General features: G+C 47.7%; 1 protein-coding gene across 3 annotated transcripts in view; it reads left to right on the top strand.

Moving 5' to 3' along the window:
- The first annotated feature begins 2611 nt into the window (after window positions 1-2611).
- The window catches only part of Rfx4 (regulatory factor X4), a 138901-nt gene continuing 127255 nt past the window's right edge, over window positions 2612-14257 (top strand). For 2 of the 3 annotated variants that reach the window (XM_021174600.1, XM_021174601.2), the window contains exon 1: window positions 2612-2695. In XM_021174600.1, coding sequence (XP_021030259.1) covers window positions 2623-2695 — 73 coding nt within the window. In that variant the 5' untranslated portion in view covers window positions 2612-2622. Of the gene's footprint in view, window positions 2757-14257 lie in introns of all 3 variants that reach the window. The other variant, XM_021174603.1, reaches the window with a different exon arrangement.

Below are 14257 nucleotides of genomic sequence, written 5' to 3' on the forward strand. Positions count from 1 at the left end.
TACTCGGAGCAGCACTGTTCAGGCGCTCCTTAATCGGTTTCGAGAATGAGCAAGGAAAAGTGCATAGAATTTTTGATTACCAGGAAGTTGTGTAAAATTAGGCTGAGACAGCTTGATCGACTACGCTTCAGAGGGCCGTTTCTTGTTATACGGGATAGCTCCTTAGAAGGGTGCATTGTGGCGCTCCAACTGGAAGTTTCTAACTCTATCCCAGTTTTCACCCCCACCCCCAATCCCATCTCCAGAGCTCACAGCTGGGGCATCAAAGATTCTCCAATCGGATCTGAACGCCGGAGGCCCACTGGTAAGAGGACACACCGCTCTGCAGGCAGGGTGACCTGGCATTAGGTCCAGCCTAGTTTTATGGGCCCTAAGGTGAGACATCCTGGGGCCTTAGGTTTCTGCCCACGGGGTAGAGAGCACCCAGAGGAAACAGGCCTGGGACCTCCTGTCTCTTCCCCAAGGCTGGGTAAGTAGAAACAGCCTCCCCCTGCAGCCCTGGAAGCTAGTCTGTGGATTAGAGCAGGAAACAGCAAGGAATCAGAGCCTTTATCCAACGCTGAACTAGCCTCACTCTGATTTTGTGTGTGTGTGTATGGGGGGGGGGCAGAGAGGTGGACATGCGTGGTACTACTCTTGCCACCTGCTAGCATCTGAGCTTGGCAGCAGGGTCAAGCGAGTGTCGCGTGGTCCCCGGGTTCCAGAGACCTGCGATTGCCGTCTTGGGCCACGCGGTCCCAGTACACAGGCCTGACTCCACCAGGCTGCGGGCTCGCGACTCCACAAGGCGGGCCCCGGATAGCGCACTTTTCCCAGTGCAGTACCCAGACACCCGGAAAAGTTAGCACGGGCTGCTCCGCGGCTCCGGCCTGAGATCTGAACAGCCGCCGCCCCCACCCCACCCCCTATCCCCAGCGCGTCGCCATGGAGACTGCTGGAAGTTGGTGGTGGAAAACAGACCCGGCGCAAAGCAAAATATTATGAGTGCAGTTGGGGTGACTTCAGGGGGGGCGGGGGACCTGAGGGCATGAGCGGGAGCCAGAGGCGGACAACAAAGGACCGAGAGTAAGGAGGGAGAGGAGTTTGTTTCGGGCCTCCCCGGCGCTGTGTGAGTGCTGGACCGTCCTGCTTCCCAGAGCGGCCGAGATCTCTAATTTCTCTCCAGCAGCTACACCTTTTCTGAGCCGGCTTGTGCACTGTTGCTCCCACCCTGCCTCTCCGGGTTCTCTTCCAGCGTCCCTCCTGGTCCTGAGTGAGACGCCAGCTGGACAGTAATATCTGCCTCTCCAAGTGCCACAGGCTACCCAGAGTGAAAGGTTCTGGCTTTTCTTCCCCATGACCCGTGGGTCGCCCAAGAGGAATTTTTCTCATCCCTCTCCTCAAATGGGATCTGAAAAAGCGGCGGGTTAGGTGCCGGGCCAGACATCTCGCCCGTGGAGAGGGTATCCTGTCTGACAGCCTTCATGGGCTCAGCTACTTGTAACTCAACTTTAAGTCAGGCAAGCCCTTCCCAGACGCTGTGCCTCTACTGGGAAAAGACGGGCAGACAGGTTAGGCTGAGATTTTCCAACAAGTTAGACTGAGCCCTCCTCCGGCTTTGGCTCTACTATGGAGTCCACGAAGCAATATGTGAGACTGTTTTGTGAGCAATGTCCGAACTCTGTTACACCGTGACTATCTCCCCAAACCAGTAATATACTAAAACACCTGAAGGTCACTTGGGAATTTAATTGTCAAGAGCCTTGAATAACTTTAAAAAAAAAAGATCCTTAATTTCCTTTCTCAATGTTAGTCTAAGGTGAATTCTCCCTCCCTCCCCCAATACCCTGCCTCTGAAAAAGGATTTACAAAAGGTTACTAGATTTTTAGGGGAGCAGTATTCAATGTCAACAGAGGCTTCTAGATGTTGAAGGCAGCCCCAGAGGCCCCGGCATATGCTGGTGAGTGACACACAAGTCAGTGTTCTGAAATGCACCATCAAAGGACAACCACCTTATAATTCTCGCATCTCACAATCCCATGACATGCTGGGCAAAAGAGCCCTTCCCATTTGTTTGAGACTGTTGACTCATTCATAAGTATGGAGTAGATATTTTTAAAACGTCTGTATTTGAGTCTGGCACACATGTGTAATTCCAGCACTCCGGAGGCATAGTCAATAGGATAGTCTTGAGTTTGAGGCCAGCCTGGGCTAAATAGCAAATATTCAACCACCCAGGGATGCTATCAAGACACTGTCTCAAAAAAGAAAAAAAAAAAAAAAGGAAGAAAGAAAGAAAGAAAGAAAGAAAATGGCTGTCTGTATTCTAGCTGATATTGTCCTGCACAACGGCATACCTGTGTCCAGTGTCTGATGACAGCATGTGACACCTGCCAGGTTCCTTTGTCTGTGGTGTAGCTTCAGGGACATAAGTCCTCACAAGTTCTGAATGAGGGAGGCAGGGACGAAGCAGGGTGGTTCTTTTCTGTTCCCAATGCTGGACGGCTGTGGTTCTAGGATAAGCTAATGTGTTTGCCAGGCTGTCACTGACAAAGGTGAGGTCCAAGTGATGACATCACAAACCAGAATTCTGGGAAGGCAGAGCTTCAGTTCCCCAGGCCCCTGACTACTGCCCGCCCTACATGTTCTACCGGTCTCTTGGCACCCACTTCGGCTGCCCCTCTAGGGGTCCCGAAACACTTCAGGACGGAAAAGGTGGGGGAACTCTCTGCTGCTGCTCACAGGCTTCCCCCTCTCCTTGGAGACCTGCAGTTTGGTGAGGGTTTCTTTGAGCAAGAGAGTAAACTCAAAGACTGGGTTATTGGGAGGTATAAGGTAGAAGTAAAGAAGCCCTTTGGGTTTCGTTCTGTCTCACTCAGTGGGGTGTCAGACCTGGGGACCTCAAAGCCACTGACCCAGCTGTCAAGGATTTCTGAGTGTAAGTTTCAAGAGCAAATGTGAATGCGTTGAGACTGGCAAGCCCTTCAAGGTGCTCTAAAGGTCCCCTTAGAACTCAGAGGCAAGGATGATATATACCAGATGGCAATGGTCTCAACCCCATAACAGGGGGCACCATTATCCATTTAAACCTTGCTCTGCATAGTCCCCCTGTGGGAAGAAGCAAGGTTTGACCTTGCCTGAGGTGAGGTTATTGCTGTTGGTAGCAGTAGTAGGGAAAGTTCCTCCTTCTGCTAGCCCGCCATCTTGGTCAGCCTCCTGTGTAGTTTTACACCAGAACGACAGGATAGGATCTGGCCTTTAGGTGGATCTGATGCCCTTTTGGTGGGAGAAGAGTGGGTGTATGAGCATGAAGAATTATGGTCTGCTCTGTAGAAGTGTGCGTTCTGCATGGAAGAGGAGTTTAGATAACAGCAATGGCTGCACGATGGTGGTTGGACATTGACCTCAAACATAAGACAATCTTAAATTCACTCATTAGTTCACTCAAGAAGATTAATTCACGTCTATACCCTTCCTATGACCTAAAAAGGGTCACTTTTGGGTTGGGCTGTGATTTTATCCTTGCCTTCCTCACTCTCTAAAGGAAGTGGGGGGAAAAACAACAACAACAAACCCATCATTGTAGAGGCAACAGCTGCTGCCGGGAATTCAGGTCCTGAGATGGGGATGGTTAGAGAGGTGCTCTGGAACCCTGCCGAGAGCCCGGACACCCTGCTGAGAGCCCCGACACCCTGCTGAGAGCCCCCCCCAACTTTTCTGGTTCTGGTTCTTGGAATTGAGCCAGCCCTGCACCCCTGTTCCCTGCATCTCTGCATCTCCATTTTCCTCTACAGTCTCCTCCTGCTTTCAGACCACACTTGTTTAAAGACTAAATCACTTTATTCTTGGCCTCCTGGAGGTAGTAAGTCTAGTCTTTCAAAGCGCTTTCATCACATGAAGGAGAGGTTGTGTTCTTTTGCCCTTCCTGCACTATTTGTGTGCGTCACCGAGCATGTGTGTGTGTGTATGGTGTGTGTGAGTGTGTAAGTGTATATACCCGTAAAAGGGAGGCCCGGGAGGGTCTCAGGTGTCTTGGTCTGTCACTCGCTTACTTCCTGAAGACAGCATCTCTCACTGAATTACCATCTAGGCTAGCAACTCACAAGTTCTGCAGCCCTCCTTGTCTCTACCTCATACATCAATAGGGTAACAAGCTCAAGGGTGGCCACAACTGTCTTTTCTTTTTTTTTTAAGTATAGAATAAAGTTTATTAAGAGCATGGGGAGAGGAGTTAAGAGGATAGTAGAGGGGGAGAGAGAGAGAGAGAGAGAGAGAGAGAGAGAGAGAGAGAGAGAGAGAGAGAGAGGAGGAGAGACTGGCCATGAGTGCATGGAGAGAGGGAGGAAAGGATGGGGAGAGAAGGGGAAAGGGAAGCAGGGAAAGGGCAGGAGAGCAAGAGAGGAGCAAGAGTGAGCCACAGCTGTCTTTTAACATAAACTTTGGAGATTTGAACTTAGGTCCTGTACTTAAACTGTAAGCATTCTTACCTTCTGAGCCATCTCCCCACCTCTACACACAGAGAGATCATAAAAAGCAGAAAGAGTGAAATGAAGCCATTTGCTTTCACTTGAATTGCCCCAAATGTAGGCAACTGGAATGCATTAGCCTGTGCTAGTAAATTAGGTATTTGCATCATGTGGATGCCTGGTGCCTGGGCATCCAGAAGATTGATGTCAGATCCCTGAAACCGGACTTACAGGCAGTTGTGAGCCACTGTATGGGTGCAGGGAATTGAACCCGAGTCCTCTGTGAGAGCAGCCAGTGCTCTTAACTGATGAGCCATTTCTCCAAACACAAGAGTAGGAATTCTTTAAGCTGTGTGTCTGGGCTCTAATTCTGTGGTTACTTAATCCTCAATAAAACCCAAAAGTATAATCTGCCTGTGTATACAACCAATAATTATTGAGCCGAGACTCTAGGGACATTGGTTTGTGTTGTGATTGTTTTAATTTAAAGAGACAAGGACGTAGTGAGTGTTTTTGGTCCTGTTGTCTAACCACCCAGTTGTGCTAAGGGTCCGGCATTGTTTAGATGTAGCCAGAGACTGCTGAATACAGCAGACATTTACTTAATATGCAGAGAATTAGCACTTTATAAACCCCAAGACCATCACATGGGAAGAATGCAGCATCAGTCCATGCAAGTGGCTGGATCTTTGAGCTGACTTTAGGTGAGGTCATTCAAATGGGGAATAATCAGTAACTACTAATTAAATCTCCAAGCCAGCATCTCATCTTGACAACAAATGCATCTTGTTGAGAAAATTATGTCAACGAATTTGTTTCCAGTCTTGCGGATGCTTCTGTAAAATCATTGTGTGTCACATTAAGAAAAGAAAGTTTGTCTTTGGATGCTACATTTGTAGAACTTAATAATGACTTTTTGGACTTCCATGTTATCAGGACGATTAGTTCATGCACTCAGCATATCCATAGGTAATGTGCTGAATCTAAATATTCACGAGGAAGCCGAGTTCCTTTTGGAGTACTTAGGATTTCATATTATTTTCAGAATTGGACACATGTTATGAATTCAAACTTAACTAATGATGGAATTGAGTGCTTAAACATTTCCCCAGGTTTACCTCGTAGTGTTCAGTTCTGCAGGCAATAGTCTAGGCCAGTGGGCCCTCAATATGATCCCCTTGTGGGTCAAACAACCCTTTGACAGAGGTCACCTAAGACCATCAGAAAACATAGATATTTATACTACAATTTATAACAGTAGCAAAATCACAGTCATGAAGTAGCAATACAATGATTTTATGGTTGGGGTTCCCATAACACGAGGAGCTCTATTAAAGGCTTGCAGCATTAGGAAGACTGAAAACCACTAGTCTAGGCTGAAAGAAAAATTAGAGTGTTTACATAAAGTCCTTTGTTTCACAAAAAATTAGATTATTTCATGTTTTCCTTAGGTGATGAGTAAGTATGTGGGCTAAAATTTCTATTTCTAAGAGTTTGGTCTCCTTACTTGTTGACTCTTGTCAAAATACAAAATTCAAAAAACAATTTTTCCACGAGGCATGATTTGGCATCTGGCTGGGAAGGTTCAGGGACTTTGTAAGGAAGGACTTGGGTGGGCTTGGAGTCCTCAGTTAAAACACCAAAGCCTGGAGAATTGCAAGGATGTTTCTAGAGGGCCGAGTGGCTGCTGTGTGAGAGGCTCTTCTTGCTCCTGAACTTGCAACACCTAGGGTGGAATTTGTGAAATTGCTTGTTGTTTGGGTAGAGAGCATTTCTACAAATGCCAGGCTTTTAGATTAAAGAAGAAGAAAAGAAGAGGAGGAGGAGAACGAGGAGAAAAGGAAGGAAGGAAGGAAGGAAGGAAGGAAGGAAGGAAGGAAGGAAGGAAGGAAGGAAAGAAGGAAGGAAGGAAGGAAAAGCTTTCCTCTAAGCAAGGTTCCATTTGAAAGTCTGAAAACATTGCTGTGAATGAAGAACGGTTGTTCTTCATCATTGAGCTCATTTAGGTCCCAGGCTTTGGGGTTTTCTTGTCCCTGGATGCCCCACAGCACAGGTGAGGGATGCTGTGCATGAGGAGAGCTCCAGCTGTGTGCACCCAGGAAGCTCGGGCAGCATGTGCTACGTTTGCCGGGGAGAGCTGAGACCAGGCAGGACCATTGGGGGTCTGAGATCTATTCAAAGTTCCTGGTACTGAGATTTCTAAGAAGAAAAGATAGCTCTGTGTAAGGAGGGACATATAAAAGGAAGAAGGGAGAAGGAAACAGAGGGGAGAGAAGCAGGGAAGGAGAGAGGGTGAGAGGCAAGAAGGCGACTAGTTTGAAGCCAGCTTGGCAACTGATTGCAAGGTGACTATTTTCAAAATGGTTAGTTTCCTCTTATTTGGGTGAGCCTCTTTTTCAAATTGCATGGTGTGTCAAATTTTTTTTTTCCCAACACTATGCTAAGTACTTATGCACGGTACCTCACTTAGGGATCATATGGAACGCATGGTATTATTTATCCCCATTTCACAGATGTGGAAGCTGAGAATCAGAGGATTTAGGTAGCACACTTAATCTTAACTACCACTATCCAGACAGCATCTGAACACAGTTTCCCTGATGCCGAAGCCGGGCTCCCTCCTTCACCTACTAAAACGTATAAATGGAAGGAAGACACTGATGTGCACATCCTTGCTCACATCCCTCAAGTCTTCTCAAGTCCCCGTGGGAGAAAGTAGCCCAAGCTGCAGTTCTCGGGGGGGGGGGTACACTGTCATGGATACGGTGACCGGGAACAAGCAGCTGGCTGAGGTGCCACTCACACGTGGCCCTTCCTTCAGGGACAACTTTGTATTCAGAGGACCTTGCATCTCAGATCATCCCTAGAGCATCTGAGTCTAAGTCAGCACTTAACTGCTGGATCGGGAGCTGCCAGAAGTTGCCCTGGTGAATTTGACATCTCACATACACCATTCCAAGCATCACCCTTCTTCACGTTAGTCAAGCTTTCACGTGGCAACGAGGTTCAGTCTGAAAACCTTGCCGTTAAAATACGTATGAAGTGTGCAATCACGGAACAGGCATGGTTGGCTCTGCACGCCTTAGAGTGGTGACACCTGGTTTCATGTGCAGAGACTGGGCGGGACTGCTCAAGTACCCATTTCCCAGGAGATTGTCAGAAAAACTGAAGAAGCACACAAAGGACCCTCATAGGACGTGGCACACTGTAATAACGGACAAACAGGGTCTCCCACCTTTTCCTGGTAGTCTTGTGATGATTTCCAAGACACGCCCTCACCCCACCCCCAGGGCTGTACAGAAGCAAGCAGAAGTTTTAGAATCTATTTTTGTTGTTATTGTTGTTCTGTTTTGTTTTCCTACTGTGCTGGGTCTTTTGTGATGCTACCTCACCCTTCTGTGCCCTAGCACAAGCTCTCATTCCCATTTGACGCTGGGCAAAACTCAGGTTCAAAGGGCTTCATTTATACAACTGACTTACGTGGCAAGTTAGTGCCCAAATGTTGTGACGTCGATGTCACAAATGAAAGATTTGTTGATTGTGTGTGTGAGTATGTGAATGAGTGTGAGTGTGTGTGTATATGAGGGTGTATATGAGTGAGTGTATGAGAGTGTGAGTGTATGTGAGTGTGAGAGTGTGTGAGTGTGTGTGTGTGTGTGTGAGTGTGTGTGCCTGTATGACTTTATGTTTACCACTCACATGCAAGATCTTGCAGAGACCAGAAGAGGGGTTAGATATCTTGTAGCTGCAATCACAGGCTGTTGTAGTCTGTCTATGTGTGTGCTGGGTACTGAAGTCTGGGGTTTTGGGGAGCAGGCAGTGTTTCATTTGATCAGGCTACCTGCATACCCGTTAAAACACCTGTCAGCAGGGAGAGGGGCTGCTGGTTTCCCAGCAACAGAGTCCCATGGTCGTCCTCCTGTCCCCTGACCCTCCAGCCGCACACTGGTCTGAAGAGAAGTTACTTGCCTTGTGGGTGTTGACTGAAGCATCATCTCTTGTTCTGCCTGCCTTCTCCAGGGCTCATTGCTGCCTGTGCTGAGCACAGGGAGGGCCAGCGGGTCTAGCACACAGTCAGAGCCAACAGGCATCTACTTGACACAGATGTCTGCCCTCAGTACCTTAAGGTCAGGGCATTTCCGCTTTCATTCTGAGAGGCTTCACTTGAGTCCTCATGGAATCAATTCCCAGACACATAAACAACAGATGAACCCTTACTTTCTTGAGCACCTACTATGTGTAGACTTTAAACAGGTATTTTTAAAAACAGTTTTTTTTTTGTTTTTGTTTTAAAAAACAAAAACAAAAAACAGGCTCTTCCCTTGTCTTACCCCAGCCCTTCCTTCCTTTCTCACCACACCTGTCCTGGTGCAGCTACCCTGTGGACTTCTTATGGTAGAGGGTAGCGAAGAATGATCTAGCGCACGGAATTGTCCACTTAAAACATTATGAGGGCTTTTTACTTTCAGTTTTATTTGGGAGGGGTAGGTAACGACTGCACAGTGGTTGAGAGTAAACTATAGATGACATCCTGTCTTAACATCAAAAGGTGGGACATGCCTGAATGACTAGTGTGGCTGGCTTCCTACACAGGTCTGTGAAGTCTCAGTTTGCCTTAAAGCTTCTTACTACTGGAAGTGGCCAGTGTAGATAGTACCTGTTGCAGAAACCCTACTCCACAATTCCTCTTCCTGCAAGTCCCCCTGCTAAGGTGGTGCTTAGGCAGCACCGGATGGAGATGCCCTCAGGTGCTTTGCCTGTCTCCCACTCTATTTAAAAGCACTGAAAGTTTCCCAACCAGCTACTGAGCAAAAGCCAGACTCCTTAGCCTGCCCTGGTTCCAGAGCCAGGCTTGGATGTGTGCAGGCCCCACAGCATCCTAGAGTGCCTGTGGGCAAGCACAGTACTTATGTGCAGAATGGGTGCCCGAATGAGTCTGAGCAGTGGCTGCCAAGGTGTCTGTTAGTTTTTTAAACCACATTTTAGTGTGTGTGTGTGTGTGTGTGTGTGTGTGTGTGTGTGTGTGTGTGTATGTGCACAGACATATGTGTGTTTGGACGTGTGTCAAGTTCAGACGTATCAAGGTCAGGGGACAACTTTCCTTTTCTTTGTTTTCTCTTACTGAAAATAGATTCTTTTCTCATATAATATATCCTAATTACTGTTTCTTCTCCCTCTGTTCCTCCCCCCCCCCCACATCCAGATCCACTCCCTTTCTGTCTCTCATTAGAAAAGAACAGGCTTCTGAGAGATAATAATAAAATATAATAAGTGAAAACAAAAACTATTGCATCGAAGTTGGACCATACAAACCAACAGAAAGAAAAGAGCCCAAGTGAAGGCACACGCGTCAGAGACTCACTTGATCCCACACTCAGGGATCCCGTAGAAAATAACCTGAAGGCCATACTATATACACAGAGGACCCGGTGCAGACCTGTGCAGGCCCTCTGCTTGCTGCTGCAGTCTCTGTGGGCTCACATGAGTGTGTTCATGTTGACTTAGAGGGCATGTTTCCGTGGTGTCCTCCATCCCTCTGGATCTTATACTTTATCTGCTTCCTCTTGTGGGGACCCCTGAGCTCTAAGGTCAGGGATTTGATGGAGACATCCCATTTAAGGACTGAGTGTTTCAAGGTCTCTCATTATCTGCATGATGTCTGGCTGTGGGTCTCTGTATTTCTTACCAAGTGCTGCAGGAGGAGGCTTCTCTGAGGATGACTGAGCCCAGCACAGCTGACCTATGATTATAGCAGAATGTCATTAGGAATAATTTTATTATTATTATTTTTAAGACTAGTACTATTTGATTTTACCCTAGGTCCCCAGGCTATCCAGTCTTTGGTTGTCGGTCACAAGTGCAGTGTTGGGTATGGGTTCTGTCTTGTGGCATGGGCCTTAAGTGAGATCAGATCTTGCTTGGTTACTCCCACAAGTTTGTGTCTCCACTGCACTATCATATCTTGCAGGACAGACTGTAGACCAATGGTTTTGTGGCTTGGTCAATGCTCAGGGTTCTCTTTTGGTAGCATGCAAAGTACCTTCCCATATCAGAGATGCTAGAGTGTGGGGTGAAGGCTCCATGCAGGCACCGGCTTGGCTATTCCGTGTTCACTGAACTGTATAGGTGTTGTCTTCAGCGATGGGGCTTTGCCATCACCCTGGGGAAAGCAATCTATTTTATAGCCAACAGCTTAGATTATTTGAGGATTCACATGGAACCCCTTTAGCCAACAACTCAATTAGGTGTAACCCAATCCCAGTACTGGAAGCTTTAGTGACAGGAATTGGCCAGTTAGGACTCTGCCTCCTCCACTTTTTGGTGATTTCATTTAGATCACCTTTACATGTCCATATATTTTAGGAGGTTTCTAGTACTATGTTAGATTTTCAAACTTTCCTTCAAATGCCCCTTAGTTAGTTCTAGCTGTATCTGCCTGGATTCCCCCACTCTTAACCCTCTTTCTTCCCCCTACTTAGTCCCCCATTTCAGACCTGCCAATCCGTTCATAATAATCTATTCTATTTCCGTTGCTTTCTGCACTCTGTCCCTTCTAGTCCCTTCCTTACTCTGTACCTACTCTCTGTGGTTCTAGAACTGTCGCTGGGTCATCACTGTCTTCAGAGCTAATAGCCACGTAATAGGCGAATACATACCGTATCTGTCTTTCTGAATCTATGATACCTTACTCAAGATGATGTTTTCTAATCTCATCCATGTGCCTGCAAATTTCACGATGTTATTTTATTTGACAGCTGAGTATCACGTTACTGTGTAAGTGTACCACATTTTCTTTATCCATTCTTCCATGGAGGGACATCTAGGTTGTTTCCCATTTCTGACTATTACGAACAGAGCAGCAAAGAACATGGCTGAGCAGGTGTTTCTGTTGTAGTATGAAGCATCCTTTGGGTATATGACACAAGATGTGTCTTGAGGTAGATCAGTTCCCACACTCTTGAGAAACTGCCACTTTGACTTCTACAGTGGCTGGACACGTTCACATTCCCCCAGCAATGGACAAGTGTTCCCCTCACTCCACATCAGAGGACAAGGTTCAAGAGTTCTTTCTGCCGTGAGTCTTGGAGATTGGATGGAGGTCCTCTATCCTTGCCTATCTATCTCCATGGCCCAGCCTGTCAATTTCTTGAGTATGTTATTCTTCTGCCTGCTTCAGGGACTTTGCACACTTTGTTCCTTTTGCGAGGGACCCATCCTTTCTTCCCTCTTTGCCGTGTTCACACCTGTCAACTCCTTAGCTCTCACTTTAATATCACTTCCTCTAAGATTCCCAACTCCCAAAATAAGCCAGGTTCTTTTCTTCCCCCGTGGCACATCTTATTGTGTGATTATACACAACTGAGCTAAAAACTCCAGCTTTCCACGAAGATAGTGGGTCTACTCTATGGCTGGTGCCAGGCACATGATACTTTATAAAGAGCTGGCAGGAAAATGATGGGATGGATGAATGTAAGTTCCTTCATAGACTCCCCTTTGTGGAACCCCTGTATGGTTCGAGTCATCTGCAGACGGCTGCAGAGCGCGCTTAGACGGCTCCTTAGAACATTGGGATAAATGTGAAGTTCTACGCTGGGCAGCTCAGTCCCTAGGTGCTCCAGCTCTTTCTTCCTCTCCTCCATCTTCCTCATCACAATGGCCTCCCAGGTCCTCCTCACTCTCCAAGCCCACTCCTGCCTTGGGCCTTTACCCTCCAATCTCACCTTCTCAGACCAGCAGTTAAGCATCCCTGCTACTAAACAGTATCCCCAGACCCCTGTTATCTCATTCTGTGCCTCTAAGTCACCACTCTTACGACTCTGAAGTCCTCTTGTTTGTCTGTTTGGGTCTGCCACCGCTGTAGGACACAGGTCCTCTGAGCCAGGACCTTCTTGGTCTTGTTCATCACTAGATCTTTAGCCTAGTGCAGAGCAGGCACCCCATCCATATTTGGTGAACATGGGAAGAGAAATAAAGGCAAACAAGGGGGTGGTGCTGTCTTTGTGGTTCAGCCCTTTCCTGGATGGAACCCAGGGGCCCCTGGGCTAGGGCCTGTAGGGTTGCCATGGTAACCACTGACTGACCTGAGGAGCCCTTTGGAGAGGCAGGCCACAGCTGCTGCCTTCTAGGGTCCAGATTCTGTGTATCCCCACCAATGTGGAGTCAGGAAAGAGAGAAGAGGGACTGGGAGAGAATGATCCAGAGCAAAGCATGGCCTGGTGCTGGAGGTTATGGACAGAGATGGCCATGGCAACGCCATTCCACTGGTAATGACCTGGGCTCTGGGGAAGGGAACCTCAACACAAGTCCTCCTTGGCAGCCATCCATGGGGCATATCAACCCTTTCATGTAGCATGGTTTGTTTTTTTTTTTTTACAGTTGTGGGTTCCTAAAAATAAGCCCTGGCACAGTGTCCTGAAAGATGGCTTAGACAGAGAGGACGAATAACACCTTCTATTAAAAACCTGGTGACACTTCTGTCAGGCAGCCTTTTCTCGGGTGTTGCATAAGACATTCCTGTTGGCACCAGAGCTCTGTTTCATATGATGCTCCCCAGGAAGCCTAGCTGCTTTGAGCTGCCTGCACAGTTCCCAGGCTGGGGAGCCAGGCCTTTGCAAGCTGCTCCCAAGGCATTCTCACACCCCTGGCCTCCCAAGTCTTTGGGCCACAGGTTGGCGAACTCTTCACCTTTTCCCGGAATCCACTTGGCCTTTCTCTACCCCATGTCCTTGTCTCTAACTGCAGCTCTTGTGCCTAACATACTACACTTTCCTTTTCTGTCTGACTGGTGGGGAATCCTTGAAGCATCAGCCAGACTCAGCCAGGCCGAGATGGATCTGTCTTCCTTCCCAAGGCCACAGGCTCTCTTTGGATGCCTTGCTTCCTTGCTGTGTGCCCTGGATCGGGATGCCGGCTTTGGAGTTAGACCTGACTCAACTCAGGCACCAGCCGTCTGAGTTACTCTACCTGGATTTGCCCTGTCTGTCTTAGTTTCTGTCCAGCAAGTCAGAGCTAGTGGGCTGTCTGCCTTGGTTTCTCTGACGAGAACAGAGGAGGCGTGTAACCCAAGGTAACTGAACTGGCATGAGGTGAACACTCAGTCACTGCTACAGTTCATAGCCCCCCACCCCCACGCTGACTTTCTGGCTTCATCTCTCCAGAAAGCTCCTGGGTTCTAAGAGACAGTGCCTTTCCAGTTTCCTATGCCTCATGAGGCCAAAATGGGTCCAGCACTTTGCCATTGCTATTTTAGGGCATCTTTGGAAAACCCTGGTAGGCAGGGATTTAGGAACCTGGGACCCACCCTCAAGACCTCATAGCTATGAGTGGTAGCACCGGTACTTGGTACTTGAACTCAGGTGTTCTGACTCTAAATCTCACAGTCCACCAAGACCATGTCTGCCTTCTCTCCCACCTTGTCCTGCCTGTAACGCCCTCATGACGTCATGTCAGGCATCTGGACCTTAAGGGGAACATGATGCTGCCTAACTTCTGATTCTTCAAAGGGCTTGCTCCCTCCCTTTCGTCTTTGCCTAAATTCTTCATCTTCCAAGGCCTTTCTGATGGAGGCTCTCCCTGTCTGTGATTCCAGCAACTGGTGTTTTGTTTTGTTTTGTTTTGTTTTCATTAGTCATCTCTGCCAACTGGTTTCCTAACTATTCATAGCTCTTGGGGACAAGATATTGAATGAAGCAAATAAGGCTGAGGAAACTAAATTCTAGAAAACAAATCTGTAGGTCTTGAGATCCTAGGCCCCAGGGCTCTGGAGGAATGGCTTCTGTTAGAAGTATAAGAAAGGCACATGGCAGTAATT

This window comes from Mus caroli, chromosome 10, assembly GCF_900094665.2.
Source record: "Mus caroli chromosome 10, CAROLI_EIJ_v1.1, whole genome shotgun sequence".
NCBI lineage: Eukaryota > Metazoa > Chordata > Mammalia > Rodentia > Muridae > Mus > Mus caroli.